Source organism: Mollisia scopiformis, assembly GCF_001500285.1.
Source record: "Mollisia scopiformis unplaced genomic scaffold LY89scaffold_11, whole genome shotgun sequence".
Classification (NCBI taxonomy): domain Eukaryota; kingdom Fungi; phylum Ascomycota; class Leotiomycetes; order Helotiales; family Mollisiaceae; genus Mollisia; species Mollisia scopiformis.
In genome coordinates, this window is record NW_017263591.1 from 55,650 (window position 1) to 76,168 (window position 20,519).

The following is a 20,519-nucleotide window of genomic DNA, read 5'->3' on the forward strand; positions in this document are numbered from 1 at the left end:
TTAGTTGACCTCAATCAAACCAGGGCCAAAGATGGTAACGTTGGCAATAGAATCTATATCCGTGAAAGTCTCACCGGCGGGGGTGATGACCGCGAGCGTCAAACCGTTACCGAAGGTCGTGCCGTTGAAGGGGAAGAGAGCATCGAAGGTGATGGTCTTCAAGTTCGAGCTAAGTTGGACGTTGGTGAGAGATTCGATGACAGGGGCGTTTTGCTGGTTGATCAAGACGAGTTCCAAGCCAGAGTAGTCGGACTTCCACTCAGGCTTGGCGCCGCCGGCTGGCAAGTCGAAGGTGAAGCTGAGGGTCTGGGACTTGGGTTGGATGTTCTGGGTGACGACGGTCAAGGTGTCGAAGACTGGGAGGTCGATGTCAAAGGGGCCGACGGTGCCGGTGGTGGTAACGTTGGGGCAGGTGCCTGGGACGACGAAGAGCTGGTTGACAGCTGAGAAAGCGTAGGCGCGGGTGCTGGCAGTCAAGAATGGGAGAGCGGATGGGATCTTGTTGAGGAGGTTGCGGTAGAATCCATTCTGCTCTCCCTCTTGGCCGATGACTGAAGCGACACCGCGGATGAGTCCCGCGTCACCGTCCTCGCCGAAGAGAGTCACAACGTCTTGGAGCGTGCCGAGAACGACATCGGTGAAGAGGGATGCGAATTCGATAGCCTCTTCGATGTTGTTGACGGGGAAGTTGTATTCGCAAGGTAAGATGACACCACCGGTATTCTTCTTGACCGCGAGGTTGGCGTTCAAGGCGTGGAGCTCTTCTTGAGCTTGGACGGCAGTAAGAGCTGTCAAGATGTAGTTGCGGGTATCGATCTCGGTGTCAAAGATATAGCCTGGAACATTGTTTGTGATGTTGGCAATAAGCTCAGTGAAGAAGGCGACCTCGGAAAGCTCATTGAAAGCAACCCACTCGAGACTGGTAATCGTCGTCGGCGAAGGACCGTGTGCGGCAGCTGGAGCGTCGGGGAAGGCAACCGGCAGACTACCGTGAGCTTGAAGCTCGATCTGGGTGGTTTGACTTGGGCTGGGGTTGGGAAAGTTGTTGCCGAGCGGGTTGTTGTTATATGTGAAGGGAGCAGCGGAAACGGCAGTGAGGCATGAGAAGCCAATGATGGAGGCGGTAGCGAGGGAAAACATTATGACTATTTTGATAGATGAGACGACGAAAGAGCCTTAAGAAAAATAAAGGAAATAAGGAAAAGACGATGTTTTTTGTTTGGTTGGATGAGCTGATGATGATGATGAGAGGAAACAAGACATCTTGGAACGGAAGACAGGATGCCTTTATAGAAACATCATTTCCAACCATCCCCAAGCATCACTGGCCGACGAGCTCTTCTATCGGCCGTCTACTTTCCAGCGCAGTAAGGTCAGACTCCGCCGGGGTACTCAGCGCCACGAGCAGATATTTCGAGCTGGGAGAGGAGTTTGTCGGGTCGCTACTGGAAAAACCCTGGACCGACCCTGTAGGGCGGAACGTGGGCGTGCGCTGGCGAAGAAAAAGAAGCCTTAAGGTTACCCCTGGCCGGACAGACAGCGATCGGGTATTACCTTACCGACAAACCCCAGGTGTTTGGAGGGGAGGGCTGAGAGGAGAGGGAGGTGAACGGGTACGAAGGTGTGGTGGAGGTGTGAAGGGCTGAGAGCACGGAAGAATGAGTAAGGTTAATGGACGAGGCGGAGGACCAGCCGCCAGCCGAATTTTTGGAATCAGAGTCTCACCGTTTAACCTACCGTCTCTGTCGGCCGCCGCCAGCAACCAGCAACCAGCAACCAGCAACCAACGAAAGGCGTTCAAACACACAGCCAATCGGACACACCAGCCTCGAACGCACCCGCCAATGAAATTAGACTTTTTATCCGCATTCTTCGCTCTGCGGCCAATCATTTAATTGTTTCAAGTCTCCCCCAATGGCCAAAAATAACGCGGTTGCTCGTCCATCCGAAGAACGAGAAGACGCGTTAGACGCCGCGGCCGTTGCGGTAACCTTACGCGGGCAGCTGGCTCGTGCGCAGCAAACCACAGCGGCACAGCCCCCGACCATGGCTCTATTCTTGGCGATCATTTTGACAATTCTTACAAATAACCTTTTTTCCAACATGCCAACCTGGTCGCTGGGGATAATGATATCGATGTCCAACACAGTATCGCATACTATACATACCTTTGTCACCTTTGTCACCTTTGTCCCGATTCGGAGAATCTCTGTTCCGCTGCTGTTGTGGTTACGGCCGCTGCTAAGTACCAGTGACCCATGAGCTGCAGAGAGGAAGAATAAGCTTCATTTCGTGGCTTGCGGTGGCTGGTCGTCTCACCTCACGGCTCATTTCACGAACGGTAGAGTGAGTGACTTCCATATCCAGATCGTGGGTTCTTCAGCTTCCAGCCTTCCACGTGATGGGTCCTTTCAAATCACCTCTTTCGGGAAGTGCAGCTGATGCTCGAGAGAGTCGAGACTTCATCACTTCGTACCCTTCCGCGAATCGTATCCCAGACTCAGGTACGGGTGAGATGAACGGACTTTGCGTCCCTGTCATCGGTCGTTCGTGTGGGGAGATTAATAAATCCTTGGACTATGAGGAGAGACGAGTAAGAGAAGACAATCTCTACTCTACGAGCGAAGAAGTCCCATGCATGATGCACGAGATGAGAGTCCAGAGTTGGATTATTACTTCTTTGAGACAACCCGACTTGCCTCGCTGCTGACAGGATTTCCACGAGATATACTACCAGGTATCCATGTTGAAGCTTTTTGTTCCTGCCCGCTCCTCTGCAGAATGACGGAACGCGATAATGGTTGCAGTCAGCACAGTTCCTCGGGTAATATTTGTGTAACGTCCGAGTCAGCGTTCGACCTCCAATGTGCTTTCAACACCTTCTCCAATTCGCAATGGATGCTCATCCGAGTCATCTCGTACACAGAAGAGCGCAAATTCCAATCACAGGAGAACTGTAATCGTTCCCTCTCACCAAGGCATGCAGATTGCATTGCGTTGGCTCTCGTACAGTTACTCTCTGAAAGGCATCATTGATGTCTTCTAACGAGGAGGATCCTTATCTCATCACTTGCTAATCGATCGCGACTTGGAAGGACTTTGATGCAAGAACAACACATCAAAATCCATCAACAAGATTATTTTAGATGCAGTATCCAACATCACAACAATATCACTCTGCACGTCGAAACGAAAGACACAGCCCAGGGAATCAAATACGGCCTTTACTCTTCTCGGGCCGGCCGAACCCTGACTCGGATGTCGGTCCGGAATATCGTCGAGATCCAACTTTGCGGTCAGTCCCTCACGAGAGAATTCAATTTTCGCTGCCTGACCAATGATATCTTTCTCCCCGCCCAAGACGATTTCCATTCTTCACCAAATGGTGCCCCGCATTGGCCAAATTACCCAACAAGAAAATCCAACATTCTGTGCCACATCAGCTTCGACTCAAACCGGAAATCGATAAATTTTCATCCATGAGGAGTCTGCATCGAAGGCTATCGTAAAAGTCCGTATGGATTGGTTAATAGTGGCTCAGAGAAGTCCACGACAATGTTTGCTCGTACTGTTGTTTCCAATGAATCCTGCCAACATCTCACTAGTTGGTGATGATTCCTAGGACCCCATTCTTGCTGCGATATTCGGTCCGAAAGCAACCTCTGAAGTGTTGTACTTCTGGATGTTGACTCTACGTTCTTCTGATGGGATCCAACTTGTGAATTCTTCTTCGGTATTTTCTTTAGATCTGCTGTCGAAGACAGATACTACTCACAACTTGAAGCTTTCTTCGTCAACCACTCGAGTAATTTAGCAAGGCTCTTTGAAGAATTTAAAGGTCTCTGCATTGTACTACCAAAGCAAAGACTTCGACCGCCGATTCGACGAAAGCTCTCTTCGATGTTGTTTCAGCTGTGGAAGTGTCGATGATCAAAGGCTTATTCTCGAAGAAGTTCTCGCATCATGTCTCCATTTGTCACACCATATTTATCTGTTCTTGCTGTTCCTGAAACTGGCATCATTTGCTCTTCGTCAATTCCATGTATCGAGACGAGTCTTTTTGATGCGAAATGCACTTCAGGACTGAATGTCGGCTTCAATCTCAAGTGAGTTGGTTGTCCCAGGTTGAAGGGGTTTCTGGCGATGATATACTTTGACAAGTGGCGGGACGACGATGACTACCAAGTAGATGAACGGCAGGCTCGACACACTCCTTTCTCGCTCTGCACCTTTATCTTCTCCACCTGCGAGACAGGGGAAGCGAAAACACGCCAGAAGTCCAAGGGAAAGTCCTTCCCAGCGGCGAACTTTATTTCCTTCTTGAGTAGTTCGAGAAGTTGACGTGGTACTATAAGCCATCCACGACGACGACGATGGGCAAGACATCTCCCCAACTCTCCACGAATCGGAACCAAAAAAAGGATTGGAGGTTATTCTGCATCCTAGGAATTATCCTTCAGCCCTGCGAAGAGCCGGAGCTACTAAACCACTACCCATATCGGGAATTACGTGGGCACTGCGTCGTCCAATGGCAGCCAGTATTTGCGATTGACGTTTATATTGCGTCTGGGCGATGCAGCGAAAGACTTCTCTCTTATGGTAAGGCTGTGTTATGTCAAACTTTGGCCCCGCAGCCATTCCCAATCTGGTGTGTTTTTCGCGACAACGCAGTGCTAAGGTTGGTAGCGAGTGCTGATCGACACCACGCCACATGCCTGCTTCTGCACCTAGGTAGCCTACGGATTTCCTGCTGAACCTATGCAAAACCTTCATTCGACTTCAACTACTCTGCTCGCAGAATTTATCCCCTCCGAGGATAACGGTTGCGCGATTTAGTTTGCAGGATGACTCGGAAATTGGACATGATCAAGGCAATTGTCATTGTGGAGCAGCTGAGCTACCATGTTCCCAATGGCAAAATGCTATGAATCGTCGTCAGCTTCATGCTGCATTCAGTATTCTCTTTATGTCAAGCCTCTGTAGACCATGACGTTGAGAGGCCCTGTAGGTGTAATTTACAATTATATAAAGATGCTGGAGAGGAGACAAAGATGTCTCTTTACTCCAGATCTCGACTTCTTTCTAACTGTATCATTTCATACAAAACTTATATCATGTACTCAAACATCCTCTTTTCAGCTACAGCCATAGCTCTCCTGGCCCAGCAAGCTGCCACAGCTCCGGCATCCCCTCCTACCGGCTCCCAAGTCCTCGCCAACACAAGCTATGGCCCAATCCCAGACGAATCCTCTTACTACAGCACCTACCCCGAGAAAGCTCCCCCATTCCCCGCAAACATCACAGCTCCCGTCCTAAATACAACATACGGACCTCCCGGCCCCGACGACCTCATGTGGCAAAACCTCCTCTCCGCCGAATGGATCATCTACTCCTTCTACCAAACGGCCGTCGAAATGTTCAACACCAGCTCCTTCACCTCCCTCTCCCTCCCCAACACAACCTACATGCGAATCGTCTCCATCCGCGACAACGAAGCCGGCCACCTCCGCATATTCCAAGACCAGATCTCCTCCAACTCCATCAAACCCGGAGCCTGCCAATACGAATTCCCTTTCACCACCACCTCAGACTTCCTCGCGCTACAAAACCTCATCGAGATAGCCTCCATGGCCTTCCTAACCGGCCTCGTGCAACAAGGTAAACTCAACACCACCAAAGGCGCCTTAACCGCCATCGGCGAAACGGAAACCAGACACCTCGTCTGGGGCCTAATCGATGTGTGGAACGTCGATCCGTTCGCCGGCCCCGCCGACACCAGTTTCCCGTACGCGAACCAGATCCTCGATACCACGAACACGTTCGTGGTCGATGGTTCCTGCCCGTCCGAAAACCCAACCTATCCCTCGCCGCGCCAGAACCTGCCTCCTATCTCAACAGCAACGAATACCACGAGCGTGGCGCCTGGGTCGACCGTGGAGTTCGTGTTTAGTGATGCGGAGAACCAGCCGAGTTTTAGTGCGGAGAAGGAGTATTATGTGGTTTGGTTCCATGGGGTGGAGAATGTGACTGTGGCGTTTGATACGGGGAGTAATGAGACGGTCATCCCGGGGCGGTTTGAGGAGAGGGGGTTGATTGTTGGGGTGGTGGCTGATGAGGTGGGGGCGCCGACGCTGGAGAGTGTGGTTGCGGGGCCGGTGTATTTGTTGGAGCAGCCGAGTGGGTTGGGGACTATGTTGTCTTCGTTGTAGGACGTGATATGGGAGAAGGAGAGGTGGCACGCTGTGATTTCTGTTTGAAGAACACTTTTGTTATGTTGAACTCCTGGAAAACAACGAGGTGGGATTTGGTCGTTACTAGAGCTTTTCCTAGAAAAAATTGTGTATTATACTATAAAGAAATAGATAGACACTGTATCGAATTTGTATTACACACCAGACTTGTCCCAAAACGCCGCTCATGACCCGTCCAGACCTCCAATTATCGAATCGTGTCATCAGAACCTCTCCTCTTCCTCTTTGCCCTCTTCGGTATATTTTTAGTTTCCTTGGAAAGCTTTAGCTTGCCCGAGACCGCGGTCTTGGTAAACAAGTGCTTCGCTCGAAAATGCTCCCGAAATGATTCTCCATTCGCCATTTCTCCACACGGACATATGATATCCCGAGAGGCAGGACTTGAGAGGAAGTTTTTCCACGTCTTGTCAACTTTTTTCTTCCACTACATGATATCAGTGTTGGTTTTCTTGACAGACACAGATGAGTAATATGAAGGGAAGCGGACAAGTCAGACATCAGAGCTCTCAGAATGTCTAGTTTGCCCTCTTGGCTCATCTAGCCAGCTATGACGAACGAAGAGATTTCTGGCTTACATCCGACCTCCTTTCAATCCAGAACGTATTCCGCGTCACCTCGCTGCGATCTCCACTACAATCTGCCCACTCCAGAATATAGTCTCGGGTATCGATCCACGCCGTAACTCCAAGCAACGGCCGATTCTCTCGCAGTGCACGATCAACGCATTCGATGAACTGATGAGGCAGTTCGGCCAACGCATACGGATCTTTGCGTATGTGGAAGTCGGACTTGAATAAAGACGAAAGAACTTTTGCAGATTGTGGCGTGCTGAAATCTATGGAGAGGAGAAAACCGCCGTGAGTTGTGAATACGGCATGGATACAACCGATTGGTACGTAAATAGCTTGTGCAGAAGTCGTTTTGTAAATGAGGCCGCCTTCAAGGAGTTTTCCTATTCTGGCGAGTTTGCTTCTTTGGGTATCTGCTTCTTTCATGTGTTTCAGATTCTTGGTAGTAGGTGGAAAAGTAAGCCAGATTTTCTCTGTAGGACCAATCGTTGTTGCCAGGCCATCGTTATTATCTGCGTTCCTCTCATCTTAGCTTAGTCTTGGGATATAAGAGGGAAACGCATACCTATATGCAAATCTGTGGTCCAAAATTTTGGCGTCAACAGGATTTGAAGATTTCCTTCTGGGAAAGGCTCCACGTGCTTTGTCAATGCTACTGGAGTATCGAAACTATGCTCAGGAATCAAGTCCGGCAACCGATAGCCAACGAGTGCTACTGGGTTCGTTTTGTCTGGTTCGTAAAGCTGTGCAATGGCCGTCAAAGGATCCATGTTTTCATCCAATAAAGATTTGCTGAAAGCTGGGACGTAAACCTCGTAGTCATCAGCAATGCCTTTTGCTTCAGCCTCTTTTCTATCAGCGATCAGATTGATCGTATGGATAATCAGGTCCTTACTGCTAGGACGATTCGAGTTCCAGCAGAGATCTGAGTCGTAAATATGGGGGTATGTGGTGGTTGACTGGGTCCACATCTCCTTGATCTCAGATGATGCTTCTTCGGGCGTTGAAAGCGTGATATCTTCCAGCATACGTCGCGTACTAGATTCAAATTCATAAAGACAGTCAAGGAGTAGGTCTTTATTTGTCCTCACAATCGATGGTGGAACTTGAGTATGCTAAGGTTGCGTTAGATTTCTCAAGAAAATGTACAATTTGAGTTAAGAGGGAAGATTAAGTCTATCTCAACTGGTTGAACCCTCGAATCTGAGAGCTGACTAGGCACTTGATCCCAGAGAGTTTGTAACAATATCATTTTGGACACCGAAAATTACGGTATATGAGGGAGGCGGAGCTTACATCTCTTTGAGGCGTCTCTGAAGTGACCGACTTCTTGGCACATTCAACTGGTTTCTTCATCGATCCAAGGGCAAGTGTACTGAATGGTGGTCTGGAAACGGATAATCTCGTGGGGTTGAGTTCTGGTGGTGGGGATGGCGAACTATGACTTTTCTTGCTCTAAAATTAGAACTCTTGCGTTGATGCTGCTTCCTTTCACGTGGTTCTATGTTTGGTTTGCTATATGAGCTGATTAGCCTCGGGATCTGTTTGTTCGAAATTGAACGATTTAAATTACACATGTTTCTTTTTTTGTGGCGTCTCCGGGAAAACTTTCGATTTGCTCGAAACGATCAGATTTCGCTTTTGATACTGATCCCCGAGAAGATGGTCTTCCAGATCGAAGCAAGATGGAAATTTTTGGCCGCAATATGGACAGTTTTCCATACACAGTGCTATCGTTATAGTCTCGTTTTCCCAAGGCCAGTCGGTTTTATCAAGCGGATTACATTTACAAGGTGCAGTTAGCACTTGCCCGCCTTTTCTTGATAGGGCGGACATCGTCGTGATAATGAGTGAGAATAGAGAGCAACATGTAGTAGTATACTCGCGTTCTGTTTGTAGGATCAGCCTCAAGGTTCGAGCGTAGAGCGCGTCTGAATGGTCAGCCTTGAAAGTGACAAGGGCAACCAGAACCTATCCTTTTGTGTTACACAACCAACGCCACATAAAACACCAGTCTCTCCTCTTAACAAAAGCAAACAAACACTAGAACTTCATCCTCCAAGAAAATCTCACAATACATCCACAACAAGTCCAAATCGCCCCGTAACCCTCAAAAGACACCTGCTCTTTACTTGCTTCAGTGGCCGACTCATGAATATCCCAACATGGCACCACAGAGAACGACGGGCAAGGTGCAGAAACGCACGTCACACAGAGGTGGGCCAAAGCAGGCGAGGCGGGGCTCCGTCGAATCTGAGTCTTCTGATGGAACTTTACGAGCCTCTAATATCGAACCTGGCCATGAAGCCTCTCGGAAGATGTTGAAGCGGTTCGCGGCCAAAGTCGGCAAGGTTGTTACTCTAGAACAAGTTGCTGCAGCTAGTCAATGGATGACCTCTATGCAGTGCACAGAGAACGATTTGCAAAAATTCGCAACTTTCAATAGCCACGCTGAGAAGATTGGCCTTCAAAAAGTGTGGCCGGAGATCATCATGTATCGATCGATCGGGCAGATCTCGACATACTTCCTCGACGGACAAAGGCTGCGTAATGGCGGTCAAAGCGATATCAATGCTCTTGATGAGTTGGAGATTTCTGTTGTCGGCTGGGTCAGATTGGCCTCCGAGGGACGACTTAGCAGGCTGGAAGAGTCTGCTGAGATTGAGGACGGTGAAGGGCAATACAGCACACAAGCTGAAAGGTTCAAGACATTCCTCACAGAATTCAAACACCGAGGTAACTTCACTGTTTGGAATTACGACCAGATGAAGATGCTTCGTTACATGATATACAAAGTGGTGCATGAACCTGTTGGCTTGGAGCACACACCAAGGCAGTCCACTGGCAAGATAATTGCCCGCTTCCGAATTATTCCCTTTGCTTATCATTCTTTTAGATCCCCCTAGGAGATTCGCAAGAATAACAGATGAGGAGTCAAGTCCAGAGGCTCCCGGGAGTTACGAAGAAGAGTCCACCCACGGTGATGAACATAGCCCTGGGGTTCTAGCGCGAAGGATACTTGCCCTCGAAACAGGTCTCAAGGGGAAAAGAAAAGATCTTAGGGAGGCTCGAGCTGCTGCACAGAATGCTCAAAATATACTCAGTGATTTTGACGAGAGAGTGTTACTCGAAGTAAAAGATATCCTCGAGCATAGGCGTGCAGCGGGCCAGGAATGGACAATCGCTGCTGCTGAAGTTCAAGCGCGGAGGTTTGATGATTTGGGTCGCCAAGTGAGTCAGGAGCTCAGGAAAAAGCTTGTCGAGCCGCTCAGTGGTGAGCAAGAGATCGAGGATGCGATCAGAATAGCGGAAGCAAAGATTGCACGCCTTAAAGAGGCAATAAATGCAACATCATCGTAAAATGAAACTCTCAAGCGGATATATGCAACAAAAAGTGAGATAGATGGAGTATGACACAACTACTAGAGTAAAAGAAGGTGATTCGCTGAACCAACCGTTTCAATTCTAGGCAATGTGAGAAGCACTTGTCGATCCACATTGCTCAATGTCCGGACTCTCGTTAAGCGTTGAATGCTTTTCAAGTGCGGAACAGCAACTGCACAGGTGCCAGTTGTGTTTCGTTTCAAAGAACGAGCTCATACTGACAGAAGACAAGAACAAGCAACCGAAACCAAAACCAGGGAATGTACGCTTCATTTCTATAAGCTCCGAGCCACAAACCCCAAAGACTCCGTTTTCGAATCCACCTAGTGTCGCACATCTTAACGAGACGTGGTATCCGCAGCCTTCTTAACCTTCAATGCCGGGAAATTAAACAACTTGCTCACACCACCCTTCATCATCTTCCACTTCCCAAACTCAATCTGCGGTGTCCAAGTCAAGACTCCGACCCACGGTTGGATATTGTAGTGAACTTTCAGGACTACGTCGTTCTTCTCTGCCAGTCTGCCTCCCGGAGCGGTAATCTGGTACTTCGCTTTCTGGTTCTTGAGGTTGATCTTTCCTCTGTAGTAACAATGTCAGCATTGATCTCAGTCTACCGAGCTTCTAGGATCGCGGATTTACCTCGAAGGGTCAATCGTCTTTCCCTCTGCACTCTTCTTCAGCTTCTTCATTGCTGCTGGGCCAATATTCTGTAAATGATCCGCGCTCGGACTTGTGATAATAGTGTCCCAAATCACGGCTTCATTTGTGTGCTCTGAAGAGGTCGAATTAGGCCATGACGCTGAGACATAGACGAATAATTGTTTGGTGTTCCAATTCATGAGAGATGAAAAGTCGGCGTTCAGGTTGAATCGTAAAACAGCGTATTCTTCTTTCTTGGTGGAGTAGTAATTTGGTCTGCCTCGGACACTGTGGTGATGTGTTAGCTTATGGGGGCTCGAAGAGAAGGGTGGAAGTAGCAGAGGGGCGGACGCACACTTCAACTTTGCTCATAGAGATATTGGCTTTCGGCGTCCGCGGAGTAATCAAATCTGTGAACGCGATCAAGGCCGCGACGGCGAATGCGACAGTGGTGAAGAAGCCGAAGACATTCTGAGCGCGGACGACTGTTGAATGCATGATTGCGCTGCCCTTTGGAGGATGTAATTCTTGCTCAGATAGAAGATTGTTGTAGCATGGAGAAGAGTATCCGCAGGTCGTAGAAAGTGATATTGAAAGGAGTGGCTGCCTGGCTATTCTCACGGTCTTGATGTCTGGCCTTGAGTTGAGATTCGGATTTTAACACGTCTCGGTTCAGCCTTCTCACTGCGAAGCCACAGCTAGAGATCTCTAGCGTAATGTGGGGTAAACCGACCAGCATTGAAGTGTGGCTGATATCTTCGGTTTGATAGTATCACTATGATGAAACTACGATGATGCTCGGGCGAGTCAGGAACCGTCGCAAGGCACGTATAATCATGAATTTGATATTAGTTTCCTACTTCACAATTCAGAAACCAAGTAATTCAACGCAATTTTCCATTCTCGAACGAAACAGGTTTCTCACCACGCCACTTTTCCACCAACTTAGAAGAAGAAGAAAAGAATCAGAATCTTAGGAAACAACGTGTCCATAATTCGCAGACAACAGAATGGTATCCATGACTCCTGCTTATCCCAATCCTCCCTAAGATTATGCCTCATTCCTTCGTAGTGATTATGCTGCCAGTCTGTCCCTATATCCTCAACCCTCATGAATCATCAAGCCGCTACTGGTCCCACTGCTCATCGAAAGCTTAGTTGACAGGTTGAACAATGGTGCCGTAACCTTGTCCACCACTCTGTACGCGCTCGCTGTAGACACCTGGAGCTCGCGCAGCAGTGAATCGACCTTCACGAGCCTGCTCCTTTCGATCGTAGTAGACGTACTCGAGATAGAAAGCGTGAATGTGGCCAGGTATGTATCTGCGAAACAGCTGATTAGCATTATATCCCGCAACAATCTTGGACTGTGTTACAGTGCTCAAGGAGGGGGCCGAGGAAAACGTACCCAAGTAGCGTCAAGCAAATGTTGATAAAGAGGTCTGCACCGCATCCTGCGACTGCATAGACACCGATAGGTGGCACTGAGCACGTTAGCATCTCGTTGAGGGTCGTGGGTAAAGGGGTGGCACATACAAAGGATGGTGATGAGCACCAGGAAGATGGCAGAAACCATACCCATATTTGCAGATTTGATTGAAGATTGGAAGCGATTGGATGCAATGCTTTGCGCGTGAGGATATCGAAGTTCGAATACTCGTGTGATGTGATGTGTCGTGTGAGAAGAAAACTTGAAGAGAGCGAAGATATAAAGTGCCTATTCACTTGGAACTCTAGCGCGATGGGTGACGTAAGGACAGGCCAAAATCAGGCACGGGAGTACAAAGCTGGGAACCAACCACACATTCAAGGTGGGAGAACATGATACACGCGCATGCCAGCCGATGATTGGAGATGCTTTTAATTTTCTATTTTTGCATCGCAGCTTTCATGAAGTCATATCGACTTGCTGGGATGAATTGACGAACTCGTCCCCTTGCTCCACTTCATTGCAGGGGTCCAATCCGTTCCTCGATTGGCGCATGCAGGAGAAGAATGGCTTCCAAGATGTATCTCTCAAAAGACCACATCACTCTCTTCTCGAAACTACGTGTGCTTATCAAAAGTGCCTTGCCCTCCTGGCATTGCCGCTTTGTCGTCGCTTCCCCTATCATAGTGTGATGCTTGTTTTCACTGAGCGCCTCATCTGATCCTTGCTCCATATGAGCGGTTAGTGCTACGGCATATGCATATCCAAAGCGATCTTATTTCACAGCCTCCCCAATTCAGAGGCTTGGCTATCAGGTTTGCTGCTGAAGCGATTTCTTCCACGAGTATTTGAACATCGGCTGTTTCAAGAGCTGAGAAGCAATCCGCGCTGTTCGTGACTGCCCTGAGAATAGTGCTCAGTAAAACATCGGGTGAATCTTCCCATTGGCACGGTCCAGAAGTCGTAATGGCAGCAATTCTTCATAGACATGCTTGAGCCATTCGGCAATCATTTGTCGAGTAACCGCAGGATCGATGATCTCTTCAACACCAAATGCGTTTGCTGTCCTTACCGGATTCATGAGTCTTGAATACTCCTCTTCCAACTCTCTGTACCTGGCTTCTCGTTGACCATTTGCTTCAGCTGCTTTCAACTCGGCTGCATGGCCCACTTCAATTCCCCCATCGAGTGGTAAGCTTCCCCACTCTCCACTTGGCCATGCAACTCTCATTCGAGGGTCTCGGCAATCTAGCATAATTCCACCAGCAACTCCATAGACTCTTCTGGTCACGACGCTAAATACTGGAGTGGTGGTTGAATAGTAAGTTGTTGCCAATGCAACTCCGTGTCTCATTGTTGCGTTTCTTTCTGCGATCGTCCCAATCGCGTATCCAGGGACATCAACAAATTGAACAATCGGAATGTTGAAAATATCGCAGAACTTCAAATGTCGAGTAATTTTCTGGCTACCAGCTGCATCTAGAGCACCAGCGTTCACTTCACAGTTCAGAGATATGACCCCAGCAGGCCGTCCAGCTATTCGAGCAAGTCCAACAATAGCAGTTGTACCCCAAAGAGCGCCAATCTCGAACCAACTTGCAGTATCTACAACGGTCGTGATGATCTTCCTTGGGTCATACATCCGGGCTTTTCGCCGAGGGATGATCGTTCGAAGCTCCTCACAAGTCCTATCCGCTGGGTCTTCTGTAGGCAGGATTGGTGGTAATGAACTCCCCGAATTTGGGAGATAACTCAAAACATGCCGCAGTTGTTCAAAACATTCTTGTTCATTGGCAGCAAGATTGTCAATTGTACCGTTTGTACAATGCATTGATGGGCCACCAAGGTCTGTGAAGCTCAAGCCCTCTTCAAATGTTGCACCTGTGCTTCTTAGCATAATTCTCAGCAACCACAAGGTAACTGACCTGCAACGACTTTTGGGCCTGCGTTGAATAGAGCTCCTATATCAGCAGCCATGACCGAGAAATGACAAGCTACCACTCTTGCGGCACCCAAACCAATGGCTGGCCCAAGCACTGCTCCCAAATTCGGGATACCCAAATTCAACTGCTCGACCACAGGTCCGAAGGAGGGCATAGGAGGAATGTACGAGAATCCGGCGGTCTTGATCGTAGTGACAGAACCACCACCAGAAGATCCATCCACCAACTTAATGATCGGCAGTCTCAACGCAACGGCCAATTTCTCCATGTAAACGGTTTTCTCCATCAACGCTCCATCAGCATGACCGGCTCTAATTGAAAAGTCGTCAGCCGTAAACACAACTTTCCGCCCTCGTAACGTCCCGAAACCTTGGACATTATTGCTCGGAACGTATGAGATTGGTTCTTCTCGTATCCCATCAAGTTTCTTCCATTTCACGGTCCCAGATACAGAGCCTACTTCATGAAAACTGCCCTCATCTAATAATGCAAGAACTCGTTCTCGGACCCAGAGCTTGCCTGCCTGCTTCTGACGAACGTAGCCTTTATTCTTGGTGTCCGGTGTGCTGGCTATTGTTCGAAGTGATTGGAGTTGGCCAAGAATATCCGAGTAGTCTACCGGAAGGTTCTCTTTTGATTTTGCTAACCGACGGGTCTTCACGGGACCGACGTGGTTCGCGACTTGAGATAGACGTTCGGAAGGCTTGTTCTGAGGCTTTTTGCTACCTTTTTCGTCGGACATGTTGATTCTAAACAAATTAGAGGCTTGAAAGGAAAGTTTCCACACGTCAATGTGTCGTCAAGGTTGTCATGAAGTAAGTTTGAAGCTTGCACTAAGGCACAGTGATGGCGGAAATAGCCTCGGCTTGAGTACACCACGTTTTGGCGGGGTAGCGAGCGGGCTCCACAGCCAGACGTGGATTTCTGAAGCCCAACAAAGCACGAGTGAGGACAAATTTTAGGTTAGAATCGATGTTCATACGAATGTCTTTTTATTCTTAGAAATCATAGATATTCATTCGATGCCCATTCCACCAACAATGGCATCTGCACCTGACACTAGACGACGACCCATAAAACGCCTCCTTGTTGCAAATCGGTAAAGTTCACGATACGTTGTTCGTCCATCATACTGAACAACTACAGGGGAGAAATTGCAACTCGAATCATATCTACAGCACGAGAGCTAGACATCGAGACTTGCTCAATTTACACCACCAATGATACATCTCATACTCACGGATCCACATATTCAATCCGGCTTAAATCACCGGCTTCATATCTAGATATACCAGAACTAGTCGACATCGTTAAGAAGTACAAGATAGACACCGTTCATCCCGGATATGGCTTTTTATCGGAATCCCCCGAGTTTGCTCAGCGGATGTGGGACGAAGCAGGAGCTCTCGTGATCGGACCGGGACCAGAGATCCTTGACAGAACTGGAGATAAACTGCAAGCAAGACTACTTGCTGAAGAGTGCGGCGTTCCTGTCCTTTCTGCTTTGAGGACTCCCACCAATGATGTTGGAATTTTACAAAAGTTCGCTGCTTCGGTTGGGTACCCTATAATTATCAAAGCAGTGGATGGTGGAGGTGGTCGAGGCATTAGAATCGTAAGGAAAGAAGACGAATTATCATCTCTGGCAAGGAGGGCATTACAAGAAAGTCCAAGTGGGATGGCGTTTGCAGAAAAGGCAGCAATTGAGGGTTACCGACATGTCGAAGTCCAGATTGTGGGCGATGGAAAAGGAAACGTGCGTCATCTATGGGAGAGAGAATGCAGCATCCAAAGGAGATTCCAAAAGGTTGTGGAGTTTGCTCCAAGTTCTGTACGGGATCGGAAATTGGTAGGCGAAGTGATCAAGGCCGCTGTAAAGATGGCGCGAAAGGTCAATTACTCCTCACTGGGAACTTTCGAGTTTCTGGTCAAGGCCTCGCCCCCTGAGTTTTATTTCCTCGAAGTCAATCCGAGACTTCAAGTTGAACATACAATTACTGAGTCGATAGCTATGGGCATTGATCTTGTTCAAATGCAGCTACTTCTGGCTCAAGGGCAATCACTCTCTTCGCTCCCGATCTCCAAAATTCCTGAAGATCCTGAGACGCCTCCTCCATTTCACTCTCTTCAGCTTCGAGTCACAGCTGAGCATGTCTCACATGACTGGTCTCTGAGTGTCGGCAAGATCAATTCATTCCGATTTCCGGCGGGTAATGGCATCAGAGTAGATAGCCATCTACTTCCGGCTCAGCAAACTGTGGTTGGTACAGACTTCGACAGCTTGATCGCGAAGATCATCATTACTGCGCCAACCTGGAAAGATGTGGTCAGGAAAGCGAAGAGAGCCTTAGCTGACACATACATTGAAGGCATCAAGACCCATTTAGATGTCTTGCGGGGTATCGTTGCAAGTGAAGCATTTCTAAAACAAGAATGCGACACGAGATGGCTGGAAACGAACCTGCCTACTGTGCTGGAGGAAGGATTACGCATATCTAAGACTACAACACAAATATCACTAGCAAGTGATTCAAGTGCGGCGAACAACTCGGTGTCAGCAGCATCAAACGTCCTGTTTCGGAAAGGAGATGCATGGTCCATCTCTCTTACCCCTGAGTCCTCGCCTAGAAGCGAAGCGACACCAACACCATCTCATCTACAACTTACCCGTGTGTTAAGAAACGAATTCCCTTCCTCACTTACAGCTTCTATACTCTACAATACACCAGAATCTAAGGCACCAACTCCATACCTGCTGACTCTTGCCTCGACCACTGCGTCCTTCGGTTCTCTCACCAGTGCTGCAACTCATAGACGGGGCGATCCAGGTAATCAGAATCATATCACTCTTCCCTTTGCTGGGAAGCTGATGGAGTTACTGGTTGATGAAGGCGATGAGATTTTGAAGGGCGAGACCGTGGCGGTAGTGAGGCAGATGAAGATGGAATTGGAAATCAGAGCGAGCAAAGGTGGGAAAGTGATTTGGGTGTATGAGGGGGAGGAGGGAGATGACGTGGGGGAAGGAGTATTAGTCGCCGAGATAGAGGGCAATGCTTCGAGATTATAGAGATGATGCAGGTTGAAACGATCAATAATCGAGCCTTTGAAAGTTTCAGGGTTGAAGCCTTAAACGCGTCCTTTGCGTCCTCAGCTTCAAGTTACGTAGAATCGTCGCCCACCACCCTAAAAATTTCCAAGCTAGTACTATTCCGAACACTCGCCAGTTGACCCTTTATAGATCTAAATAAGAATTTTGCATACCATCAATCCAGCAAGCGCCTTGTCGACTTGGCGCGTCGGTTGGATTGTAACATGCTCCCCCAGCCCGGTGACCCCGACCGGGTGCATGTTCGGACGGACAAGTTTCGCACATGGGCGTTTAGGCCCCTACGGGTAGCCTAAACGTTTTGTCTTTTTATATCCATTTTGTAATCTTTTATGACATAGTTCCTATTGAAGATTTTAGGATCTAGCAAGTATTTTTTTTTATATTTGGGGGCTTAGTGACGCTAAGCGAGGTGAATAGGGAGGGATATAAATCTAGACTGTGAACAACATAGTTTGTTTCATTGATGTTCATTTTTGAATGTCGTTGACTTTACTTTCATTGCTTCAAGTTAAAGTCGCTGCCAAATCAGCTTGGAATTTGGAATTTGGAATTTGTTGAAGCCGCACGGCTGAGAGATGACCTTTTTGACTGATGCAGGCATTTAATATCGATGCCAAAATAATCGACGCTCTGCTCTCTTATATTTTAGCTTTCCAATTACATTTAAAGGGGAGACTACCTATGTTAGCTGAATCCTCGGCTAGGTATGACTTGCATTCCTCCTCCTTAAGCCGTCACCCCTCATCACAAGCATTCCTTCGAGAACAAACGCCAGTGACAGAAATGGCTTTCCAGATTCCAGGGAAATATTCCTTTGGTACTTCTTTAATATGTGAATCTATTGAGAACTCTTATAGGATATGTCGAGATCTGCGATTGATCACCCTGAGTTTGAGGTTTGGGATGAGGATCGCCATGAACATCTCGCTAAATTGACGCCTTTCCTGATTGGGATATGATGCTACTGAGTTCTTTGTGATGAGCGCACTTTTTCCATTCTTCAACAACTTCGCGACCATCACCACAGAGGCTGACCTGATATAGCTAAACGAACGTTTGTCTTTTCGAGGCGCCTCTGTCGGCATGAAGTTTCTGAGCCTGCAGGGTGGAGACTGATATGGAACAAGTGAGATCCATACTTGGTGAGATAAGAAGCCCCGCAAAAAACCCATTTGACCTCAAACCTTCTCAGATCCAGAAGAAGAAAAAGATGTACCGTGTCCGAACTGTGGGCCTGTCATTAATGGAACCCACTGGCAAAAGCAAATAAAAGTTTATTTTTAAGCTTAAATCAACATCAATTCAGTATTTCTTGCTGCACTTGCACCCTTGGATCTTCTTCGACAACAGCATCTTCGCGATCACTTTCCAACGCTTTTGGAGTGTCTTTGTTTTTGCAGCATTAATTCGTACAACCCATATTCTACAACTTGTCCATCGAATGTATGCGACCTCGTGTAACATTTCTACGAAAGGAAAACGAGTATCGCCGCTACCCAGTCGCACCAGCAACAACACCGTAGCACATTCACCTTGTACTCTTACACCACGCCTCATACATCCACCCAACTTTTGTTGGTTACGCGACGAGGATCGTCATAGTCACCTCTTGGTATTTCCTCTACTCGAACATCATAGTCGACTTTTTTGTGGATGTGGGTAGAGTCTGCGCTGAGGTTGTCCAATTCCGTGTCGCTTTTATCACCAGCTACAATTCCTCGCTCACTCCCACTATTGACGTACAAGTTAGTTCTTGAGTCTGGGAAGGGGACAAAAAGAATTTCAAGGTAGCTTGGCTGTTCGTGGGTCTTACTCGTCAAGATCAATGCCGCTTCCATTCTTTGCGTATCCACTTTTGCGTGGAACTGTGCTAGCCCAATTGTTGGATCCGCCAGGTACCTTTGCTCCTGACTTGTTGTTCTTTCCGCCGCTGCTCTGACCGTAGCTCTGAAGAGCGCTGCGAAGGCCGAGTTTGTAAGACATCGTGCGAATGAGAGGTTGTAAGGCAGGGAAGGAAGCGACCCAAAGTCCTGCATGGCCTTCCAAATCTGTCCATGGGCCAATGGTGGACATAGCAAATGTTCTGCGATGGTTGGATCTCTGATTAGTTTCTTACCAGAATTTGGAATGCAGCGCATTGTTAGGGAGAACTTACGGGTCTGCCAAGAAGAGCAACGTATTCAACATGACCATGCGTACAACTCCTGTTATCACAACAAACAAACCCACAGAGAAGACAAGAATGACTTGGACTTTCTTCGCAGACTTCATCATCTTGCTATTGATGACCCAGATTGGCAATGCAAAGAGCGCAAAATCAACAATGATACCAATAGCCTGATGTGCTATCAAATTGTTCTGCTCTTGCTGTGCCGACACGCATTTAAGGCCGGGAGTTGTCGGGACTTTCCAAATATCTCTATAACAGTCTTTCATCAGTACTCTTCATCCACCAGAAGACAGGATTAAGGTGTCTTACATGATAGGGTGGCATTCTGTCAAGCGATAGAAGAAGCATACCAAAGTCTGGCAGACAATAACAAACCCAGTTGTATAGACTAGCTTCAAAAACAATGGAGAGCTCACTGCCAAGTCTTTAGTAGGGTCTATAGAAAGGGAAAGCGGTTCACTGACAGTCTTTCGCTAGTCGAGGAAGGAATGCCACGATTGACAATCGCATCAAGCCAGTGCCAATGAAGTAGATCAGAGTGTTGTTTACTAGTGCCTGATATTCACTTAGCATGTATTGTAATGATCTCTATTGCAGAAGTTTTCTGATTACTTACGGAGAAAAATAGCGGCACTAGGTGAGGAGGGACGTATTCAATGTGCGCGCCACTGCCATAGTTGACAGCTTAAAGGTGTCAGCTCTCATCGTTATGGTCGATTTTTGGGAGATCTTACACCGAATGTCAAGCGCAGATTGTGTAACGATCAAAGCCTATCCTTATCAGCCTCGATGCCAAGTGGCATAGAATTGAGAACCTCATACAAAAGCGATGGATGCCAGCACATCATCGACTCCAAATGTCTTAGAGACGAATCCTCTGGTATACAATCTGAGACCAACGATCACCGTTGTGATTGCGATCAGCGATGCATTGAGATCTCGAACTTTGTCGCCTTTGTAATCTGGGGACTCCCAATAAGGGATTGCGGAGGCCGTCGAGTTCGAAGACATAGTGATGGTGA

The 20,519-nt window shown here is 47.9% G+C and overlaps 10 protein-coding genes across 10 annotated transcripts; 3 read left to right on the plus strand and 7 right to left on the minus strand.

Moving 5' to 3' along the window:
- On the minus strand, window positions 1-1,140 carry LY89DRAFT_696771 (uncharacterized protein; the record flags this gene model as incomplete). Its single annotated transcript, XM_018216856.1, has 2 exons — window positions 1-956; window positions 990-1,140. The coding sequence occupies 2 exons, from the start codon at window positions 1,138-1,140 to the stop codon at window positions 1-3; spliced, it is 1,107 nt and encodes a 368-aa protein (XP_018071621.1).
- A 90-nt stretch (window positions 1,141-1,230) lies between these two features.
- On the minus strand, window positions 1,231-2,234 carry LY89DRAFT_49936 (uncharacterized protein). Its single transcript, XM_018207951.1, has 2 exons — window positions 1,560-2,234; window positions 1,231-1,511 (listed from the first exon to the last, which is right to left on the minus strand). The coding sequence occupies exons 1-2, from the start codon at window positions 1,889-1,891 to the stop codon at window positions 1,322-1,324; spliced, it is 522 nt and encodes a 173-aa protein (XP_018071622.1). The 5' UTR covers window positions 1,892-2,234; the 3' UTR covers window positions 1,231-1,321.
- Window positions 2,235-4,950: 2,716 nt separating this feature from the next.
- Window positions 4,951-6,390, plus strand: LY89DRAFT_684363 (uncharacterized protein). Its single transcript, XM_018214863.1, has one exon. The coding sequence runs from the start codon at window positions 5,115-5,117 to the stop codon at window positions 6,207-6,209; it is 1,095 nt and encodes a 364-aa protein (XP_018071623.1). The 5' UTR covers window positions 4,951-5,114; the 3' UTR covers window positions 6,210-6,390.
- Window positions 6,391-6,438: 48 nt separating this feature from the next.
- LY89DRAFT_733134 (uncharacterized protein) lies at window positions 6,439-8,176 on the minus strand (the record flags this gene model as incomplete). The annotated part of the gene is made up of 4 exons (XM_018219763.1): window positions 6,439-6,675; window positions 6,827-7,332; window positions 7,386-7,935; window positions 8,117-8,176. 4 exons carry the CDS (start codon window positions 8,174-8,176, stop codon window positions 6,439-6,441), a joined length of 1,353 nt encoding a protein of 450 aa, XP_018071624.1.
- A 691-nt stretch (window positions 8,177-8,867) lies between these two features.
- LY89DRAFT_684364 (uncharacterized protein) lies at window positions 8,868-10,217 on the plus strand. The gene has a single exon (XM_018214864.1). The coding sequence runs from the start codon at window positions 8,986-8,988 to the stop codon at window positions 9,724-9,726; it is 741 nt and encodes a 246-aa protein (XP_018071625.1). The 5' UTR covers window positions 8,868-8,985; the 3' UTR covers window positions 9,727-10,217.
- Window positions 10,218-10,536: 319 nt separating this feature from the next.
- On the minus strand, window positions 10,537-11,720 carry LY89DRAFT_49875 (signal peptidase 22 kDa subunit). Its single transcript, XM_018207945.1, has 3 exons — window positions 11,202-11,720; window positions 10,847-11,134; window positions 10,537-10,786 (listed from the first exon to the last, which is right to left on the minus strand). The coding sequence occupies exons 1-3, from the start codon at window positions 11,342-11,344 to the stop codon at window positions 10,543-10,545; spliced, it is 675 nt and encodes a 224-aa protein (XP_018071626.1). The 5' UTR covers window positions 11,345-11,720; the 3' UTR covers window positions 10,537-10,542.
- A 280-nt stretch (window positions 11,721-12,000) lies between these two features.
- LY89DRAFT_584394 (uncharacterized protein) lies at window positions 12,001-12,428 on the minus strand (the record flags this gene model as incomplete). The annotated part of the gene is made up of 3 exons (XM_018209259.1): window positions 12,001-12,169; window positions 12,255-12,330; window positions 12,383-12,428. 3 exons carry the CDS (start codon window positions 12,426-12,428, stop codon window positions 12,001-12,003), a joined length of 291 nt encoding a protein of 96 aa, XP_018071627.1.
- Window positions 12,429-12,787: 359 nt separating this feature from the next.
- On the minus strand, window positions 12,788-15,020 carry LY89DRAFT_644672 (propionyl-CoA carboxylase-like protein). The gene is made up of 2 exons (XM_018211841.1): window positions 14,201-15,020; window positions 12,788-14,156 (listed from the first exon to the last, which is right to left on the minus strand). The coding sequence occupies exons 1-2, from the start codon at window positions 14,958-14,960 to the stop codon at window positions 13,192-13,194; spliced, it is 1,725 nt and encodes a 574-aa protein (XP_018071628.1). The 5' UTR covers window positions 14,961-15,020; the 3' UTR covers window positions 12,788-13,191.
- On the plus strand, window positions 14,951-17,392 carry LY89DRAFT_684367 (uncharacterized protein). Its single transcript, XM_018214865.1, has 3 exons — window positions 14,951-15,180; window positions 15,230-15,317; window positions 15,365-17,392. Exons 2-3 carry the CDS (start codon window positions 15,259-15,261, stop codon window positions 17,283-17,285), a joined length of 1,980 nt encoding a protein of 659 aa, XP_018071629.1. The 5' UTR covers window positions 14,951-15,180; window positions 15,230-15,258; the 3' UTR covers window positions 17,286-17,392.
- Window positions 17,393-18,875: 1,483 nt separating this feature from the next.
- On the minus strand, window positions 18,876-20,508 carry LY89DRAFT_746789 (uncharacterized protein; the record flags this gene model as incomplete). The annotated part of the gene is made up of 8 exons (XM_018221102.1): window positions 18,876-19,058; window positions 19,141-19,410; window positions 19,483-19,746; window positions 19,807-19,912; window positions 19,962-20,052; window positions 20,114-20,181; window positions 20,232-20,268; window positions 20,320-20,508. The coding sequence occupies 8 exons, from the start codon at window positions 20,506-20,508 to the stop codon at window positions 18,881-18,883; spliced, it is 1,203 nt and encodes a 400-aa protein (XP_018071630.1). The 3' UTR covers window positions 18,876-18,880.
- Between the last annotated feature and the right edge of the window lie 11 nt (window positions 20,509-20,519).